Source organism: Camelus ferus, chromosome 8 (assembly GCF_009834535.1).
Source record: "Camelus ferus isolate YT-003-E chromosome 8, BCGSAC_Cfer_1.0, whole genome shotgun sequence".
NCBI lineage: Eukaryota > Metazoa > Chordata > Mammalia > Artiodactyla > Camelidae > Camelus > Camelus ferus.
This window is the reverse complement of record NC_045703.1, coordinates 66096753-66118658: the sequence shown is the minus strand read 5'-3', so window position 1 is coordinate 66118658 and position 21906 is coordinate 66096753. Positions and strand designations below refer to the sequence as shown.

Sequence of the window (21906 nt, the reverse complement as noted above, 5' to 3'; positions counted from 1 at the left end):
GATATTGATGTATTACTATATATGGGTGTAAATCATTAACCACTAATATAGATATTAGAGCATGTTTCTTGAGCAGTTTTCCTAGACTTCTGGAAAATGAAAACTGAAAACTTAAAATCTGTAAACTTGAAATCAGTTTTTGAAAAATAGAAAAACAAATATGCTAGATGTAAATTATTAGAAAATTAGATAAGAACAAGTTCTGGATATTAAAAAGCCAGCTTTCGTTGGAAAGAGTGTAATAATTCATTCAGAGTCAAGAAGGGAAGTAGCCAGTAAGGTGAAGGTCAGAGCCGTGCTTTGCAGTAGGCCTTTCAGATTCAGGTAATAAACATGAAAGCACAGAATTCAAAATTAAATGATTTCCTGTTTTTACCTGGGTGAGTGTTTTCAAGGCTAAAAGCACTGATTTATCTCTTGTTTTTTTGTTTTGTTTTGACTTTGATTCTTTGGGTGCTTTTTGTTATACTCAGTTGTTGAGTTTGATTATGAAGGATTTCCTTTTATTTCAGGATTCTTCCATTGAAGAAGAGCTCAGACAGTTGCTGGCTTCTCTACCTCAAACAGAGCTTGATGAGTGTATCCAGTATTTTACATCTTTGGCTCTGAGTGAAAGCAGTCAGAGTCTCGCTGCTCAGAAGGTTAGCTCCTTTCTTCATTCAGTAAATATTTCTGAGGGCCCACTTTTCCAAGATACTGTGCCAGGGCCTAGCACTTAGAACTTTAGATAGTCATTCATCCAGAAACTGAATAAACATACTGTTTCCTGGTTGAATGCCACACACTGGGCTAGGTGTTTGGCATAATGGGGAGACGAGTGAATAAAAAAAGTCATGGAGTGTGTAGGAGAGGTTCAGGATACTTGGAGAGCCCACCTCTCTGTTTAAGAGGCCACTTTAGTAGGTTCCAGTCTTTTTTTTAACCAATGGTTGTTCAGCAATCATTTGTGGTTTTGTTGTGTCCATGAGAGGAGGCGAGCTCATGGTCCTACTACTCCGCCATCTTGACCGGAACTCTAAGAGGTCATTGTAAAAAGGCTTCACAGGAAGTACTCTGAGGTTGCATTTTGAAGAATGAATAGATAGTAATTGACAAAGCTTTAAAATATTACCTCTGTGCTGGTGATGCCTAAATTCAGTGTCTTACAGCCCTGTGTTCTAACCTAGGCTCTAGATTTGAACATTCAGCCCCCTACTTGATGTCTCTACTTGGATATATCATAGGCATCCCAGACTTTACATGCCAAAACCACCCTCCCTCTGCAAAGCTCTTCCTCCTTTAGTCTTTCTCCTTTTAGCAGAGGGCAAAGCATCCACCTAGTTGCATAAGCTAAAGCCTAGGAATTCTTGATTCCTTCCTTTCCTGTTCTCCTAATCAGCAGTTACTGTGAGCTGTCCCTTCAAATACAGCTTGAATCCATATATCTTATCATCTTCACTGTAGCCACTTACTCCTGGCCACCATCATCTCTTTTTCATAGTATCCTCTTCTTTCATCTTGGCTTCTATTCTTTCTTTCCTTTTAAAATAATTTTAAAGTCCCTTTCAGAGTCTTTTATTGACTTAGTTTACTGGGTTAATTCCTGACTCCCCCTTATGTTAGATTGTGGATTAACATGGGTTAGTCATTAAAAAATTTTTTTTATTTTTAATTTATTTTTATTGAGTTATAGTCCGTTTACAATGTTGTGTCAATTTCTGGTGTACAACACAAGCAAGGGTTAGTCATTTTTACTGTGAGCTTAGTTTTAGCCAGATTGATTGTTTTCTTTGGGAGTCCCAAGCACCTCAGATTCTAAATTTATCTCTACAGAGCAGTTTTTATGTTTACTTCTTTTGGATACCCCAGGAATTCACTGTTACAGGACTAGTTTTTGTATTAATTCCTTAGTTTGGAATTTCTGTCGCACATAGGTAGTATAAATTCAGATATACCTGTACATGGCATAGTTTTAGGATTGTCATTTCTCTCTCAAAGCCTGAAGCGGAAATAGGCTTCTTGTTGCTTTCATGGACTGGTGGGCAGAGTTTTTCTAAACTCTCTCATAGAGAGGAGGTAATCTTTCCAGGGTTCTGCCTTTATATAGGGATCTCAAATCTAGCTCCCACAGAACGTGAGACTCAAAACCGTATCTCCTGCACTGGACAGGTGTTAAAAATCCCATCCTGAGGTGCCTACAGAAATTTTACACCACCCGTTGTGTGCTTACCACTTCTGCTGAATACTCTGTTTTCAGTTCTGGCACCCAGGGGATTCCCTTTAGTTCTTCTTTTTATCTTTAGAGCTTGGCTTTGTTTTAACATTGCTTTTATTATATTTTATTAAACATGTATGTCATAGGAAGGGTTCACCATGTTGACTAAAGAAAAACACACAACCTAAAAGTTGAGAGTTAAGTTTTATTTGGGAGACCTTACTGAGGACTATAGCCCAGGAGATAGCCTCTCAGATAGCTCTGAGGAACTACTCCAAAGAGGTAAGGGAGAAGCCAGGATATATGTGGTTTTTGCTGGGAAAAATAACATGTAGTCGCACGTCAAAGATTACTGCTAATCAAAAAACCCAGACATCTTGTTAATGATTTTAGTCCTTTTCTACGTATGGGAAGATGCAAGAATCTGGGCTCATTGAAATTATTCCTTAAATATACATCTTAGCTATCTAGGGCCAGTATCCAGAGCACAGAATGTTTCCTGTTTTCCTCCATCCTGAATCCCCCCCAGGGCTCACAGTGGGTGGAGGGTGCTACGGTGGCTGATGGCTTGATGGAGGGCAACATTTTTGTTTACTGGAATGACAGGCTACATTCTTTGTTTGCAACTAGAAGCCAAGTTTGCCATCTTGCTGCATCCAGAAAGCTTCCTTATCACAGTCTCCGTCACTTCTGTGAGCTACAGGCATTGCATCAGCCTCCAAGCTCCAACTTCTCTCTCCAGTTCTATGTCCTCACGGCAGCTGGAGTGATTTTTTTAAGAAACATGAATTAGAGCTCGGTCATACTCCTGCTTAAAGCCCTCCAAATGGCTTCCTGTTTCACGTTAAATAGGCCCTTCACTTTTTGTGATCCCAGCATGTCCTGGCCCTTGTGTACAGAGTGCCTGCCCCCAGGGATGGTGATGAGATTGACAGGAAGGCACCGGTAGCACAGTTAGAGGGTGTGAAGTGTATTTGGTGGCAAAGGGTCTGAAAACTGAAGGAGACCGTGCCGTAGGTGAGGAGGGCACAGCAGGCCCTGGCTGTGGTGCAGACTCGTCAGAGCACTCAGAGTGCTCCACGGGGAAGCCCACGCCTTTGGCATAAGACTGCCTTCAGACAGGAAGTCATCCCTTCCGACGGAGGTGTTCATGTTCTCTGCCCAGATCCCCTACTCCTACTGTTTCAGCCATGGCCTGTTCACTGCATGTAAATACCTGGAGTAAAACTAGCCATGCACAGCAGAGGGCTTCTAAGTGAATTCAAGCACTGTCCTGGGCACAGCATCCTACACAGACTCCAACTCCGGCCCCCCGAGGGTGGTTACTGAATTCCATTATTCTTGTGGGATCATCTCAGCAGTACTTTTGTCTTCATAAAATATCTCTTACATCATTAGAGAAATCCGAACAAATTACAGTCACTATTACTATAGTAACTATATAACCTACTCAGTGAGGGTAAAGTATTTTATCTGTAAAACAAATCATAGTATTTATTCTATATTCTTTTACCAATTGAATAATTTATCTTTTCCTCACTTCCCTTTTTATGAGAAATTAGGGACACATCAGTAGATACCACTTCTCTAGTGTGCTTTTTATAATTTCCCCTTTGGGCCATGTCTGGGAATGGCTCCAGTGAATTGTAATTATTGTTTTCCTTTTGATGCTCAGAGTGCCACTGCCCAGCCACTGGGGCCTGTTCTTTAGGCTGACCTCATTATCCTTTTTAGAATTCCATCCTCAAGGTGGCTGTGAGAGCACCTTTGTTTTCTGACAGTAGGATGTCCCTGGCTCTTCTTGATTCTTCCTGTCCTGCAACGGGAACCAGCTGCTCCTCCAAGGCATCCTCATGACTTCCGTCTCCCACTGCTGTCACCAACCCCTTTCCTCATCCCCCTGCCAGAGCTCCTGGTACCTGGCCTGGCGTTCTTATTTTCTGCACAGAAGATTTTCTTCTGCTCATTACTATTCAGGTAACATCCCTCTCCCTTCTGTACTGTTCTATCACCTTCCACTGTGTTTCCTTATCTTTTGCTAAGTGAAGAGAGAGAGTGGTTTAATACACTGTGCCAGTTGTTTTCTAAGCACATCTTTAGTTAATTTAATAGTGAAATAAATATTTAATTTCAATTCTGAGGTCCCATCTCATCAGACCAGTAAGCAACTCCATCTTAGTTATTCTTATTCCCCCACCCCCACCCCAGTTTCGTCAGGCTCTGGATCTTTCTATATGCCAGGAAGTTGGGGATGAAGGAATAGGAGGGTCATCCGTCTGGTTTTTAGTGATCTGACCAGTTCATGACAAACCTGTTTGGTGATAGTCCCCACGCAGCCGTCAAGTGGAATATGCTGCTTCTGCACAGAACTGCTCACGTGCAGAGGTTCCTCTGGGCCTTAGCCTACAGCCTACAGTTACGTTTGGTTTTGGAGCAGGGCTTCTTAACCTTTGTACATCATGGATCTCTTAGAGATTTGGTTAAGTCTATGAATTCATTTCTAGATGCGTAAAATACAGTACATACATGGGAAGCCAACTATATTGAGATACTGTTATCAGAATTCAAAAAGTGTAATATAATTAATATATGTACTTTAATTTCAAACTTAAAAAAGAATTACAACAATACATTTCACTGGGTTTGCCAGTTATTCATATTTTGTCCCTTTTGTTTTATCATTCCCCATTTACTCTTCCTCGTTCTATAGGTATATTTTTATATGTCTATTTATATACTGTTTCTACTTTGAACCATTTGAGAATTAGATGCAGTGTGGATTCTGTGTCACCAGGATGAGACTGTGCAGTTGGCATTCAGAGGAGCGATGAGCAGAATGTTATTTTCAGGTAGCTGCGGCAGCTGCGATGTGGTAGGGAGATAGCCGTGTTTTCAGTCGTGGACAGAGTTGCACAGACTGCTCCCATTACTGTGGCTTACTGTCCATGTCTGTAATTGAATACGATGAAAAATTTGTTAAAGGTTAGGAAAGGAAGGATGTAATTTTTTCCTATCCAAGTTTACATCCTCTCTGCCCTGAATTCTATCTGCCCCAGGCCCTTAAGGATGACCTGGGATGGGTTACAAACTCATGCTTTAGAATGAACATTGTTTATGCCCAGTTAGTTTGCACAAATCGCAGAGCTCTAAGGTTGTGACTTTTTATGAAGAAACAGTAGAGATTAGCTCTCACACATACTGATACAAAGGGACTGACAATGAGAAGCCTTAGCAAAACTCCCATGCCCCCTGCTCCCCACCTGCCCTGGCAGTGGTCTGCCTTCCCTTCTTTTATGTTTTTTGTTCCTCAGGAAAACTGGGTCAGTGAGAGCCTAAGGACGCAACCAGGGATGTAGAAGTTTGGACATTTTCAATTGTGATTTCTTTTTGATCTAATGTGGCAAACTGCCTGGAATCAAGAGAACAGTGGATATGGAGCATTGAAATGATTTCCCATCATAAAGCTTTTGTGGTCGTGGCTTAAGGACAGTCCAGCTAAAATCTTGCATTTCTAGTATTACCATCTTCTGTAATTTCCCAGAGTCTCTCTGAAATCAGCTTAGCCATCAGGGTCTACTTGTGTTCCCTCTGCCTAGAATGCTCTGCCGCCAGAATGTCACATGCCTGCCTCATTCTTGTCCTTCAGATCTCAGCTTGTCAACTCCTCAAAGAGACCTTCCTCTTTATCTCAAATGTTTATTGCCCATCATAGCATATATCCCATTCTGTAATTATTTTATGTATTTATTTGCTTGCTTATTTCTCTTTTTCTCTTCCTTTAATCTCCCCAGTGTCAAACACAGTACCTCAGACACAATATGCTCTCAATAGATATTTATTGAATAATGAATGGATGAATCATGACATTACTAAAAGAGCCAGCTGTGCACAATCTTATACATACTTAAATAACAACTGGCATATTTCTGTTATGAATCAAAGTATTTTTGTATGACAGAGACAAAAATAGAGATAACTAAAGGTTATATTTAATTGGAAGGTAGATTATATGGTAAGAAAATATCCATTATATATTAAATCATTTGGCTGTTATAAACCTTTTGAATGCATTTGAAAAATACCACATTAACTCATAGTAATGCTGTGTCTCAATTTGGGTATCCTAATAGGAAAATGATACATAAAATGCTTTGTTACACACCTATGGTTAATATATAATATGGATATAAATTATTTAGTAACTGACTTGATTAGTTCACATTTCCTTTATACTTTTATTATTGTTGCCTTTTAATTTTTATGCCTTACCCTTTATTATTGTTTTTAACATTGTCAGTCTTTCCACCTTTTCCTGTGGATTTCTTTGATCTTTAAGACATCGTTTTTCAGTTGTGCATATGGAATTTGATGTGTGACATTTCTTAAATCTTTACAAATTTATTTAATCTTACTATATCTTAATCCAGTGATAAAGAAGCAGGGCCCATGTATATTTATTTTGTGTTAGGAGTTAGAAAATAATCCATATGACCACACCATGAGTTTATACCTTTTTAGTCATTCCTTTTGCTTATGCTTGTTACTGCCACACAATTTGCCAGTTCATGAATAACTTACAAGCTTTGCCAACAAGGATGGACTTGGAATTACATTTTTATATCCCACTTAAAAAATGATCAAGAAAAATGAAAATCCTAGATCCTTTTTCTTTTCCTTCTCCCTGTTCTTTCCTTGGATCATTTAGACTGGAAAGAGGTCAGATGGTTTGACAGTGTGAGGGAAGGAGAGGGATTTGGGGGAGGTTGTGGTGGTAAGTTTTTAAGAAAAATTTCCCACCCTGCAAAGCCCACCAGTCCACTCTCTACCCTTTTCTCTGCTAGAGGAGGCAGAGACTTTCAGTGAGTTAGTCCCTTCCCAGTCCTCCACTTGAATAGCGTGAATCTCTGAGATCCAGACGTGTTTAAACTCAGGAAAACGGATTACTACATCAGAGAGGATAGCATGAATAAGAATTAAAGAGTGGCCAAACATTTTGAACGTTACTAAGTTTACTGAACCATAGACCCTATAAATTAACTCAAAATGTAGAAACTTAATGGACTATATTTCCTACAGAAAACACATTGTTGAAAGACACTACCTTGTAGTTGTCTCTTTTGCCAGCAGGTAGTCTGTATACACACAGTTGTGCCACTAGTTCAAATATAAAGTGCTTCAAAGAGGAGATACAGTAATAAATCTTCCCTCCATCTCCCCACCCCAACAACACACACGTAGTTATACATACTCTTTTACACAAGTGATTTATCCTGGAGACTGATATATATCAATACATGAGGAGACTCAAGATTTTTTTATACTCATATCATTCCATTGTATAATGGTACCATCATTTATTTAACTCACCCCCTATTGAAGGGCATTAGGTAGCTTCAATTTTTTGTTCTTGCAAAGCTGCCATGGACAAATTTGTACCTGTATCACTTTGCCAATGTGTGAGTGTCTCAGTAAGATAAATTGCTGAAGGGCATGGGCACTTGTAATTTTGACAGCTGTCACTAAATCGTCCTCCACAGAAGTAGCCCCGTTGACATTACCAGCCGCAGGGTAATAAGAATGCCTGTTTCCCCACCTGTCTGATGGATGTAAAATGCCCTTTCTTAAGTGTAATCTCACACATGCACGCCTCTCATCATGAGCAAGGTTGGGCATTGTTTGGTACGTTTTAGAGACATTGTATTTCTTTTCCTAAGAACTTTCCATTTATGACTATTGCTCATTTTCCATAGCTTTGTTGGTATTTTTCTCACTGATTTTTAGGAAATTATTGCATGTTAGTGATCTGTGGTAAGAGTTGAAATTTTCTTTTCCCAGTTTATTCTTAAATATATTTTAATATCTATTAGGACTGGTCCCTACTACTTTTCTGTTTCAAAATTTTCCTAATTTCTTCTGTTTATTCTTCAGTATGAACTTGAATTTTAATTTAAGAAGAATTAAAAGCTCTCTGATCATTGCTATCATTGGCTTTATTTTAAATTTTTCCAATAATGCCTTTTCTGTTATTTTGATGGATAGATTTTAAGTAGACTCTACTGGCATAATCTGATACTAGAACATTCTTGATCAGCCCTGGGCTTTTCCTACTTGGTAAGATTTATGTGTTGGTCCTCATGCTTTCAGATAAGAGGACACAGAGGAAAGAATTGAGAAAGACTCAAAGATTGCTCTCTTCTAAGAATAATTCCATACGTTTTCTAGTCTAGTAAGCAACAGTTTGAATATTGAAAGTTCCCTCTAAGTTTCCAAAATATTTTGAGTCCTGCGTATTAGTTCTTTCTAGTATTGTATATATTACAGAGATTTTTATTTTGGTCAAGCAAAATTTTCAGCAAAAATTTTAATTATCTCACTTTCAGGGTGGATTATGGTGTTTTGGAGGAAATGGGCTTCCTTATGCTGAAAGTTTTGGAGAAGTTCCTTCAGCTACAGTGGAAATGTTCTGTTTAGAAGCTTTAGTAAAACATTCTGAGGTAACTTACATTTTCAAAATTTGGTTTACTTTTTATGATGACACTGAAAAAGTTATATATGTTGGTTATTCAAAGGAAATAATTCTCATTTTCTATAAAAGAAAAAAAAGCTTTTTTAAAAAAATTACTTTTTTTTCAATTGTTAGAATTGATAATCATGATTTAGCACTGGTATATGAATTTCACTTTTGCTAAGTAGTTCTAAAAAACGGATTTAGTCTTCATTGCACATAAAGCAACTCATTGTCTAAGTATGACATTTACCTTTGAGTTATGCTGTCTTCTGTTACCTATCTCAGATAATTTTTGCAAGTAATGTTATCAGGGAGTTAATTTCCAGTAAAAGACTTGAGAAAGATGTGTCAAGATAGAAAAAAAGTAAATATTAGAAAATATATTTACTTGACCATGGTCTTGAATTGTAACTTGAATTGTAACTATATATATATGTCAATGATTTAAAAATTTTTGGCATTAAGACAACTTTTCTGTCATATTCAGAGTTTGATTTTAAAAAGAAAAAAGCAACAAACTTTGTGGTGCTCAAACATCAGTTCATAAAAATCATCGAGGAAGAGTGTTAAAAATGCACATTATTGCTCACCTCTAGCAATCTTAGTGTAGTAGGTATGGGCTAGTGTCCAGGAACTGGCATTTGTAACAGGCATCCCTGGTGAAGCTGGTGCAGGTGGTTCATCCCACATCGTTAGAAACACCATCCTGGAGGTTCCAAATGCTCCAGTTTAATTGGGAACCACTAGACAGGGCTCAGAAGCATGGTGCTCTCTGGTCATCTCAGCTCCCACGGGTGGAATTGGGAATCCAGCAGAAAGCAGAGTCATTACTCTTACAGTTCAAAAGGGCATGTGGGAAAATGAGCTTGATTTTTTTTTTTTGTGACTTACGGCTAGTTTCTGAAGCAATAGGTGCATCTGCAGTAGAACGTCCAGTACGTGGAATGTGATAGTTACCTTTTGGAAACTTCTCAACTTACTACATATCTCACTTGATATATGTCTAAAAGGCATCCTTTTAAATGCATTTGAAATGATAAAATTTAATGAAAATTTAGAGAATGAAAATAATTGCATAAATATGACATGATGTCACGTAAATAATAAAACTAGTGCTGGGAAGAGTCAAGGTCATGCTGGTGTCTTGGTGGGCTGTAATGGCTTGTTGGTCAATTCTGTCACCTTATCTTTTTATATATATTTCCTTTGGCTTTCTTTTATCTCTTCTCCATTAAAAGTTCACATCCCCTTTTCTTTCTTTTTTATTTTCACTGGATCTTTCTCTTTAAAAATTTTTTCTGACTCTTGAGTTTTAGGAGAGCCCCCATAGCTGTGGGTTTGCGTGGGGTGGTGTGTAGGCCCACAGGTGTTGCTTTATCTGGAAGTTCTTGTACGCAGAAGCAAAACCTGCCACTTACACAGGGGATTATTTCCTGTGATCAGGCGACAGTTTTCTTAAGGGTAGAGAACCCTTTAAGGTAGTATCAAGACAATCAAAATATCACTATAAGTTGAGACAATTCTGTAATAATGACATTGTGGTTACATTCAGCCAAGAGCTAAGCAGAATAACTTTAAGAATAAAAATTTTAGAAGTCCTGGTGGCCTTAATTTTTCAGCGATTTTAAAGCACTTCCCACACAGATAGGGGCTTGCTTATTTGAGTGAGCTGAGAGTTTGGGGGTCTCTGGGTCTCTTCCTTGAGCAGGAGCCACCTGCTGCCCACCAGCATGCTGTGTCACCTGGTTAGTGAATTTGTGCAACATAAAGTGAGCTTTCGTTAATTTATTGTGCTAGATACCCACACACTGTGATAAAATTGAAGCAAATGGAGGCTTGCAACTACTTCAGAGGCTGTACCAACTTCACAAGGACTATCCTAAAGTACAAAGAAATATAATGCGTATCCTTGGAAATATGGCTTTGAATGAACATCTTCATTCTGCTATAGTTCACTCAGGTAACAACTTTACATACTGAGTATTTTGCATCCAGCCCTTTGTTCTCCCACCTCCACCCCTCATGGTACATTAATTTTTCAATAGGCTTAATAATTTACTTAGCATTAGTTTTGGGTCCTTAGAGCATGTCATTTTAATAGGGGCAAGGAAGTGCTTGAAACATGTGGATAATTCAGACCTACGATAATCCATGTATGGACAGTCACTGGAGAGCAGTTTGTTTGCCATGATGACCATCTAATTGTTCATATTATCTTTGATATGATCTAAACCAAGACGTATAGTCAGACTAAAAACAGGTTCACTGTATATTTAGTGACTTTCCCCCTTGCAACTAATAATTCATCTGTGGGGAGATACTTTAGATGAAAATTCCTGCCTGATCCAGTCTTTATCATGATGGTTGCACAGTGATGATTTTCCAGCAGCAGCATGCCCTCCTCATTTACGTTTTAGCATCTGGCATTTTACTGTAAGCAAGAGCCTTTCCTGCTTTCTCTGTCCCTCCTTTTTTTCATCTTCTCCTTCCTTTCCTTCTCCCTCCCTCCCTACCTGTATGGGCACATGGATTCCTTTTTTAAAATGGTTTACAACTTATTACTGTACTTAATAATTTGATGCCAGATTGTCTCAGCTTTGGTAGTGGGATGCTGGCAAACTGGCTCCTGTGTCCTTGTGATCTGCCCACATCATTTTGGGAGGCATTCCTTACTTTCTGGTATAACAAGATGTTCCAGGCTCATTTCTCCAAGGAATCCTATTTCCTTTTAGTGGAGAATGATTATTAGAGACCAAGATCTGGGTTCTAGCTAGATGTGCTATTGCTCCTGGAGTGTCTTTGCTGCTTGGCTCTTTTAATGGAAAAAGCAGGGTGATATATAAAAATATATGTACACATACAAAAGATATACATATATGTACATATATGCATATGTTCATACACATTTATTAGAAACTATGAATTTACTTTTTTATTGTATATCTGCTTTTTTTTTTGAATTTACATTTAAGAGTACATTGATCAGCAGAAGTTTTTAATTTGATGAAGTCTAATTCAGGGATCAGAAAACTTTTCTGTAAAGGACCACTTACTATATTGGGTTTATTTGTTTCTCTCTTTTATAGATTCTTAAGGTAGAAACTTAGTCAGATTTTAACCTTTTTTCTTGTTTAAGTGATCTATTGCTATGTATTAAACCACCCCAAAACTCACTGGTTAAAATAGCAATCATACATTTGCTCATGAATGTGAAGTTTGGGCAAAATTCAGTAGGAAAGGCATTTATGTGCTCTGTACAACATCAGCTGGGGCAGCTCAGCTATAGGGTGGATAATATACCTGAAGATCGCTCACTCATATGGCTTGCAGATTGGTACTGGCCCTCAGCTGGGAGCTCAGCTGGGGCTGAGGCATTGGCTGCTTTCTGCATGTGCCTTGGGCTTCCTTAAAGCATGATGGCTGGGTTCTCAGGGCAGATGTTTCAAAAGACAGCGAGGTATAAGCACTTTTGCCTTTTATAATCAAGCGTTGAAAGTAATTTTTGCCGTAACCTGTTGATTTAAAGCTAGTCACTAAGGCTAGCTCATATTCGAGGGGAAGGGATTTAGAAGGGGTTTAGACTCATCACCTCTTAATAGGAATAGTGTCAAAAGAAAACATGTTTTAAAATCATTACAATTACTTTCTAGTATTTAAAGCTGTAAATTTCCTGTAATCTGACTTTGGAAGCATCCCTCAAATTTTGGGTATATTGTATTTTCATCATTTTTCAGTTTGAAAATGAATTTCTTCTTTGTCTCATGGGTTACTTAAAGTGTGCTGCATAATTTACAAGTATTAATGGCTTTCTAGACATGTCTCTGATTTCTAGTTTAATATTCCATGTATTCAAAAAACACACCCTATAAGATTTTAGTCTTTGGAAATTTATTGACACTTATTTGATGGCCTATTTTATGGTCTGTTTTGGTGAATGTTCTATGTGCACTTGAAACGAATTAATATTCTATAGTTATTGGGTGAAGTGTTTTATACATAACAGTTGGCTGATTGTGTTTTTCAAATCTTCTCTAGACCTTTACCAAGTTTTGTCTACTTTGATGAATTACTGAGATGTGTTAAATTCTTGGACTTGTCTGTTTCTTCCTTTAGCTCTGTCAGATTTTTCTTGCTGGTGAATGTTCATTTTTTATTATCAAGTAATGTCTCTACTACTTTTCTTCAAGTTTTACTTTGTCAGGTATTAAAATAGCTACACTGGCTTTTTCTTATGCTTTCTGTTTGCATTGCATATCTGTTACCTTTTTCTCTTCTTTTGCTTTCATTTTTCTGTGACTAAAAATAAGCACATCTTTTATAGACAGCACATACTTGTATCTCTTTAAAGAAATTCAGCTTGATAATCCCTTTTAATTGAAATATTTTGTCTCTTTACCTGTAATGTAGTTATTGATATTATTCGGTTGTGTCTGTTGTTTTGCGCTTGCAATTAGCCCCCTCTCTGTTTTTTGTTTTGTTTTTTTCTCTCTTTGACTTTTTCAAGGTTATTTGAGTATTTTTTATGTTCTATTCTTTCTCTTCTTTTAGATTTTTATAGAAGATTTTTGCTGTATTTTCTAATGGCTGTATCCTTAACTTATCACAGTCTGTCTTGAATTAATATTATACCATTCGTATGTAATGTAAGATTCTCACAATAGATTAATTCAGTATAAATCCTTTATAGTTTTGTCATCATTATAGACCATAATATGCTGTAGACCACATACGTTACAGAACTTGCAATATGTTGCCGTTTTTAACAGTCAAGCGATATTTTAAGGATATAAGAGAAAAGGTTTTTTATTTACATAGTCATAATATCCAGTGCTCTTCCCTCTTTTCCGTATATCTAAATTTTCACCTGGTGTCATTTCCCTTCAGCCTAAAGACCTGGGTCTGCCGGCAACAAATTCTGTCACCTTTCTTTTTCTGAAAATGTATTGACTTTGCCTTTATTATCCAGGGAAAGGTTATTTTCCATGGATAAAGAATACTGTGTTGACAGTGTGTTATTTTTCTGTCAGCACTTTAAAAATATCATTTGATTTTCTCCTGGCTTCTGTTGTCTAATGAGAAGTGTTTCCTTATGCCCACTTCTGTTCTTGTATATGAAATGTGTCTTTTTCCCTCTGCTTTCTTTTAAGGTTTTCAACAGTTTGACTGAATTGCCTAGTCTGTTTTTATATTTATGTTTCTTGGGGTCCACTGAGCTGACTGAACCTATAAGTTGATGTTTTTTATTAAATTTGGAAACTTTCCAGCTAGTATATCTTTAGATGTTTTTCTGTCCCTTTTTCTCTCGTCTCTCCTCCTGGGACCTCAAATATGTATATTAGATCTCTTGATTCTGTTCTACAGGTCATTAAGACTCTGTCGATGTCTTTTCAAATTTTTTTTTCTCTCTGTGCTTTACCTTTCTTTTTTAAATTGAGGTATAGTTGATGTACAATGTTATGTAAGTTTCAGGTGTACGACATAGTGATTCACAATTTTTAAAGATAATGCTCCATTTATAGTTGTTATAAAATATTGGCTATATTCCCTGTGCTGTACAATATATCCTTGTAGCTTATTTATTTTATACATAGTAGTTTGTACCTCTTAATCACCTTCCTCTGTCTTGTCCCTTCTCCCCTTCCCTCTCCCCACTGGTAACCACTAGTTTGTTCTATATATCTGTAAGTCTCTTTCTTTTTTGTTATATTCACTAGCTTGTTTTATTTTTTTATTTTTCAATTTTTTTTAGGGGGGCAGATAATTAGGTTTATTTATTTAAATGGAGATACTGGAGATTGAACCACCTCATGCATGCTATGCATGCACTTTACCACCGAGCTATACACTCCTCTTGTTTTATTTTTTAGATGCCACATGTAAGTGATATCATACAGTATTTGTCTTTCTTTGTCCAACTATTTCACTAAGCATAATATACTCGAAGTCTATCCATGTAGTTACAAATGGCAAAATTTCCTTTTTTATGACTGAGTGATGTTTCATTGTTTATATACAGCACACCTTCCTTATCCATTCATCTGTTGATGGACACTTAGGTTGCTTCCATATCTTGGCAATTGTAAATAATGCTGCTGTGAACATTGGGGTACATGTATCTTTTTGCATTAGTGTTTTCGTTTTCTTCAGGTATATGCCCAGTAGTGGAAATGCTAGGTCATATGGTAATTCTGTTTTTAGTTATTTGAGGAACCTCCATACTGTTGTTCACAGTGGCTGCACCAATTTACAAGTGTTCCCTTTTCTCCACATCCTCACCATCGTTTGTTATTTGTGGTCTTTTTGATGATAGCCATTCTGACAGGTGTGAAGTCATATCTCACTGTGGTTTTGATTTGTATTTCCCAGACAATTAGCAATGTTGAACATTGTCTCATGTACCTGTTGACTATTTGTATGTTTTCTTTGGAAAAATGTATATTCAGGTGGTCTGCCTATTTGTACATTTTTTTTCTTGATGTTGAGTTGTATGAGCTGTGTATACATTTTGGATATTAACCCCTTATCAATCATATTATTTGCAAATATTTTCTCCCATTTGGTAGGTTATCTTTTCCCTTTATTGACAGTTTTCTTTGCTGTGCAAAAGCTGTTAAGTTTAATCAGGTCCCATTTGTCTATTTTTGCTATTGCTTCCTTTGCCTTAGGAGACATAAAAAGAAATACTACTATGATTTATATCAAAGAGTGTTCTGCCTATATTTTCTTCTAGGAGTTTTGTTTCAGGTTTTACATTTAAGTCTTTAATCCATTTTGAGTTTATTTTTGCATATGGTGTTAGAAAATGTTCTAATGTCATTCTTTTACATGTAAGTGTCCAGTTTCCCAGCACCTCTTATTGAAAAGACTGTCTTTTTTCCATTGTATATTCTTGCCTCCTTTGTCATAGATTAATTGATCATAACTGTATGGGTTTATTTCTGGGCTCTCTATTTTGTTCCATTGATCTATATGTCTGTTTTTGTGCTAGTACCATACTGTTTTGATTACTGTAGCTTTGTAGTATAGTCTGAAGTCAGGGTGCATGATTCCTCAAGCTCTCTTCTTGTTTCTCAAGATTGTTTTGGCTATTCAATGTCTTTTGTGTATCCATACAGATTTTAAAATTGTTTGATCTAATTCTATGAGAAATGCCATTAGTATTTTGATAGGGATTGCATCAAATCTATAGATTGTCCTGGATAGTATGGTCATTTAAACAGTTTTGATTCTTCCAATCCGTGAACCACAGTATGTCTTTCCATCTGTTTGTGTCACCTTTGGTTTCTTTCATCAGTGTCTTATAATTTTCTGATTACAGGTCTTTTACCCCCTTAGGTAGGTTTATTCCTAGGTATTTTATTATATAAAATCCTTATTGGTGAACCCTTAATTTCTCTTTCTGACAGTTCATTGTTAGTGTATAGAAATGCAACAGATTTTCGTATATTTATTTTGTATCCTGCAACTTTACCAAAGTCATTGATGAATGCTAGTAGTTTTTTGGTGGTGGCTAAGATTTTCTATGTATAAAGTATCATGTCATCTGCAGACAGTGATGATTTTACTTCTTCCTTTCCAATATGAATTCCTTTTATTTCTTTTTCTTATCTGATTGTTGTAGCTAGGACTTCTAAAACTGTGTTGAATAAAAGTGAAGAGAGTGGGCATCCTTGTCTTAGAGGAAATGCTTTCAGCTTTTCACTATTTAGTATGATGTTAGCTGTAGGCTTGCGGTAGATGGCTTTTATTTTGTTGAAGTATGTTCCCTCTATACTCATTTTATGGAGAGTTTTTATCATAAATGGATGTTGAATTTTGTCAACAGCTTTTTCTGCATCTATTGAGATGATCGCTCGGTTTTTATTCTTCACTTTGTTAATGTGGTGTATCACATTGATTGATAGGCAGATATTGAACTCTTTGCATCCGTGGAATAAATCCCACTTGATCATGGTGTATGTTCCTTTTAATGTATCGTTGGATTCAGCTTGCCAATATTTTGTTGAGAATTTTTGCTTCTATATTCATCAGTGATACTGGTCTGTAATTTTATTCTTTTGTGATATCTTTGTCTGAAGATGATGCTGGCCTTGTAGAATGAGTTCAGAAGCATTCCTTCCTCTGTAATTTTTGGAACAGATTGAGAAGGACAGGTGTTAACTCTTTTCTAAATGTTAGGTAGATTCACCTGTGAAGCCCTCTGGTCCTGGAGTTTGTTTGTTGGGAGTTTTTTTTTTAATTACTGATTCAGTTTCATTGTTGGTAATTGGTCTGTGTACGTGGCTGAAGTATAAAATCAAGTCATAGGACAGTAGGAATAGTATATTGCTACTTGGGAAAAAATGCATATGGAGCTACAGTGTATATGTATAAATTAAAGGTATATAACTGAATTTTTAAAAAGTTTTGGAAGAGTGTCTACCAAACTTAACTATAGTTACTTCTGAGGACATACATGGGAATTGAGAAATGCTGGGAGTGCTAAAGTGGGACATTCATTATTAAATGCTGTCTTCGTTTATTTTTACAATTAAAATGTATCCAGAGGTTATATAATTTATAAACAGTAAACATTTAAGAAAGACACAGGTTTTCCAAGAAGCATTTGATGGTTTATAAAAGGTGAAATATCTCAGGTTTTGTAAAAATACTTTGTCAAGTAAAAAATGCTGAAGAACTGGCTTGTGCCATGCTTTCTCTTATGTGTCCTTTCTTGTGGAGTCTTTCTTGCAACTTCATTAAAAATAAAGCCATATTTTTGTACATACCAATAACATACTACAGTATCTCTACAGGTAGCATTTTAAAACATTCTTATTTTATTATTATAAAGCATTCTATAACAGATTTTGAAGTGAGATTTTCTGATATTACACATTTGGATATTTAAGAATTATTAGGACTGAAATTTCTTTTGGATTACTAAATAATGGCCTCTTATCATCACAATGATTCTCACCACTTTTGCCACAGAGAGTGGGAGGAGGACATGGAGACATGATCTCTATTGAGCACCTGCGGGGCAGTTTTGATATAGATTAATTTATTAGAACCTTCCTCCAGCTCAACGGAGCCAAGTAACTTGACTGAGGTTCCATAACAAGTAAGTGGGGGACAGAAATACAAGCCCAAGTCTCTCTAACCTCAAGGCCCATGTTTCGTTTTACTTTAAATTAAATAATACAAGAATAGACTGTCTTTGTAAATGCTTCAGAGAACATAGACACAGCCAAAAGGTCACACCCACCTCTATACAGAGCCCTCTCCAACCCCAGTTCCCACCTCAGAAGTAGTGACTGTTCATTAGTTTGGTGCCTCTCTCTAGATCTGTGTGTATGTGTGTGTGTGCGCGCGTACACTTGCATACATATTTGTGTGCATAAAGCAATACATTGTTTTAAACAACAAAAACATAAAACATAAATGAAATCATACTGCACAAAGTACTGTTTTGTCTCCCTTTAAGAAATAGTTTTTCCTTCCTGAACCTCAAGTTTTACAAGATTTTTGTCTGTCAAGCGAGTTCATTATTAAGAATCAATATCCTCGTGTGTATTAAGGGCTGCTAATATGACTGCCAGTCTGAATAAAATAATTAATATTAAATCACCAAACTTAATATTTCTTGCTAAAGCAAAATACATTTTCTTACTGTTTATGAACTCATGTCTAGTAATTACAACTTTTGTTACATTTTCTAATAAAGAAAATGGTTCTTAACTTCTTTGAGACCCCTAAGGAGTACCTGGCTGGGGACATCATGGCATTGAGTTATGGGACCCAGAGGACCTTAGGGAAGAATGGAATTGGAGTGGTCGGGCTTTTCCACGTAGACTGACGCTGAGGTTTGCCTTCCTTCCATCATTTTCAGCCTGAAACCTCTCAACAATCCGAGATAGGTAAGTGCCGATATTTAAGGAATATGTTCTTTTCACCAGGCTGGGTATCCATACTGGCAGAAGCAATGAAGTCTCAGCACATTATGGAGGCCTCACATGCCGCCAGGACGCTGGCTAATCTAGACCGAGAGACTGTGCGAGATAAATACCAGGACGGGGTGTACGTGCTGCACCCCCAGCACCGCACGAGGTAGGAGAGCAGAGTGGGGCCGCTTTGCCCCTGTGGGGACCCTAAGCTTAGAGGGCTTAATATTTTAATTTATTTCTGCATAATTTAGGTAAGTTAAGTACCTTACGAATACCTTATTTACTGAAACAATTTGCCCCTAATAACCTCAGAAGAATTGCAGGCTGTCATGAAAGTGTGGAACTAGCTAAATTACCTGGGTATTTTACCTACAGGATGGCTGCGTTCACCTTTTATAACGTGTCCCACTTAAACTTTGTATTGGTATTTCTTCTTTTTTCATTACATTTTTCATGTAAATCTAAGTTATTAACTGACGAGGGTTGTAGAAGTCAGTCTGGATGGGAAGGAGATAGGATATTGTTATATATAATTACATGCAGGCAGCCAGATTAGCCTGGGCCTAGAACTCAAGGGACTGGAGAAAGTTTATGCCAAGTACAAAAGCATGCACCAGAAGGAATAAGTTGTAATAAATCTGACTCATGCCCCTTCTTAAGGTTATTTCTGGTCACTGTTTCCAGTTGTATCACAGGTAAGACAATAAATATAGAAAGGACCACAATGAAAAAAAATTACATGTTTCTTGGGTTTTTGCCAGGCATTTTAAAAATAACACCTCAGAAAATAGCAAGAACTTTTTTAAATCTGAAAAATAGATTGCCTGGTTAATTCCAATTTGTAGGTAAAAGAATATGATCAAGTATTTTACATCTGTTATGTAATTGTGTGTATATTCTAAATAGCTTGCAAGTAATATACAGCTGCAGTTTTTAAGAGTGTCGTATCCAAAGAAAGAATATAAGTTACTTTAAAATCTCATTTGTTCCACTTCTGATAAATATTATTTATTTTCCTTGATAAATTAGAAACAATCTCTTTCATGCATACTGAGTGTGAACTACACTAGTGTATTATTTAATTTCTTAACTATTTTAATTGATTTGTACAACATGCTCATGAAATTCTTTGGAGGGTAATCTGTGACATCTGTCACTTCATTGATCACTAAGCACATTACAGTTGATTTTGGTTTGTCTGCCTGGCTAGCTATGCCTCCATCTTTATAGAGAGAGCAGTGAACACATTTTGTGTATGTCTCTGCCAAAACTTCTTGAAGGGTTCCTCAGCAAAGCTGTGCCTGTAAAGCATACTTTAAGTTTCTTTTGTTATATAAACCTGCTAAGCATCCTCCAAAGAGAGTGCTGTGTGGATTCTTAACAAAGCAGTAATGCATTTATTCTGCTTCTTTTTAAAACTCTCTCCCCGGCTAGTCAGCCCATTAAAGCAGATGTCCTTTTTATTCACGGCCTTATGGGAGCAGCATTCAAAACGTGGCGCCAGCAGGACAATGATCAGGATTTAACTGAAAACATTTCAGAGGATGAAACCAAGTACACAACTTGTTGGCCCAAGGTACGTACATGGCTGACTCTGGCAGGCCACCCTTACCCCGACACGCTGCCGTGTCCCTGCCCGCTGGAGCCGCCATTGTGACGTGCTTATGACTTTTTATTGGGGTTTTTTTCTCTGCAGTTTTTCTTTCCCTTAGGGGCACTTATAGTATGTTACATGGACAACTGGGCTTGTCACTCTGTATTGTATAATTTAGGGTGCAGTCTATATGACTCTAAAAGAATATTCTATTAAGTAAAAAACAGGGGCAAAGGGCAAGGGTCAGTAATAGATCACTTCCATTAAAAATATGATTGAACAAATAATATGTTAATAATAGTTGGGTAGTTTTCTGATTTTAATAATTATAAAAATAAAGACTTTAAGGAAGTCAGTTCTACTTTGGATTTCTTTGACATTATTCTAAAGAGCCTTAACTTTGGGATGAATTCATTGAATGATATTTATCTAAAGCTCAATGAATATGTATAAACAGTTTCTGGGGTTTTGTCCCACTGCTGCTCATTCACCTTCACAAGAGCTTATCAAGTAGAAAGAATGGTTTGCACTGTCTCTGGTGACACTGAATGTGGAGATGATAAAACTCAGGCCCACAGAGACAGAACTGTGACTAATTAGAATCTGAGTTCTCAGGTCAGATCCCTGACCATCACACTGTTCTATCCTGAGATCATAGCTTTCTATGAAATGCTTTCAAAAAGCCAGTTTGATCTAGATTCCAAAAACAGGCTCTGCTTTTAGCTATAGCAGATTAAAACTGAGAATATTCTCTTGAAACCTGCAGAGACCTTACACTATTAATCATGATACCTCCTTGTGACCAGAGATATAAAAAGATAAAATTGCCAGGATTGTTTTTCTAGTCACCTTTACACATGACTCCAGCGTGATGTTTTACTAGTTGTTAGTATTACAAGAGTCCTTTAGTTATGATTTCAGTTGCTAGGAAATAAGTGGGACTGTGGAAATTCATATTTTTCCTTTTATACCTTTTGTTTTATGTAGTCATGGTTAGCAAGCGACTGTCCTGCTCTCCGAATTATATCTGTGGAGTATGACACCAGCCTTAGCGACTGGAGAGCAAGGTGTCCTATGGAAAGGTAACTGAGGGGAAGGGTCCGGGCCACAAGGCCTCTGGGATGGAGGGGAGTTTTAGCTTTTGATGCCACAGACAGGATTTTCTTATGGAAAACTAACCTAACCTTTTTTCTCTTCCTTCTAGAGGGAGTTAGCGGTAAATAAACAATGAAACTATATAAAGCTTAGATATAGTGTCAATGTTGGGTTCCTAACATGGTTCACTTACAGCTGTTCTCATAGTAATGACCGTGGATTTTAGATCAAAGTCTTCTTTACCCTGGAAGCAAACATGAGGCTTTTGGCTTTTGTGTTCACAAGCACACCATATAAAGGAAGCAAAGAAAGAGATGCTGAACAGTGTAGACTCCTTATGTCACTCGGACGTACTAGGTGCCGTTGTGTATCTAGGAGAGAGCCTGGGCTTCAGGACCTAGGTGTGGCCAGTTCTGCCTGTGACACACTGTGCCATCCTAGGTCATTTAACTGGTCTGGGAAGTTTGGCCTACAAATTGAGAGTTGGTCTGAATCAGTGTTATCAAACTGAGTGTTACCTCTGAGTGACCCCCATGTAGGTGCCAGAGGAATGGTGCTGAGGGTCAGGGGGCACGACCCCAGGGCTCCT

The 21906-nt window shown here is 37.3% G+C and overlaps 1 protein-coding gene across 2 annotated transcripts in view; it reads left to right on the top strand.

Annotated features, from left to right (window-relative positions):
- The window catches only part of SERAC1 (serine active site containing 1), a 60957-nt gene that overhangs the window by 31466 nt on the left and 7585 nt on the right, over nt 1–21906 (top strand). For both annotated transcript variants that reach the window (XM_032485258.1, XM_032485257.1), the window contains 6 exons: nt 513–641; nt 8575–8688; nt 10500–10662; nt 18641–18791; nt 20063–20204; nt 21210–21304. In XM_032485258.1, the coding sequence (XP_032341149.1) occupies nt 513–641; nt 8575–8688; nt 10500–10662; nt 18641–18791; nt 20063–20204; nt 21210–21304 (794 nt within the window). The remainder of the gene's footprint in view (nt 1–512; nt 642–8574; nt 8689–10499; nt 10663–18640; nt 18792–20062; nt 20205–21209; nt 21305–21906) is intronic.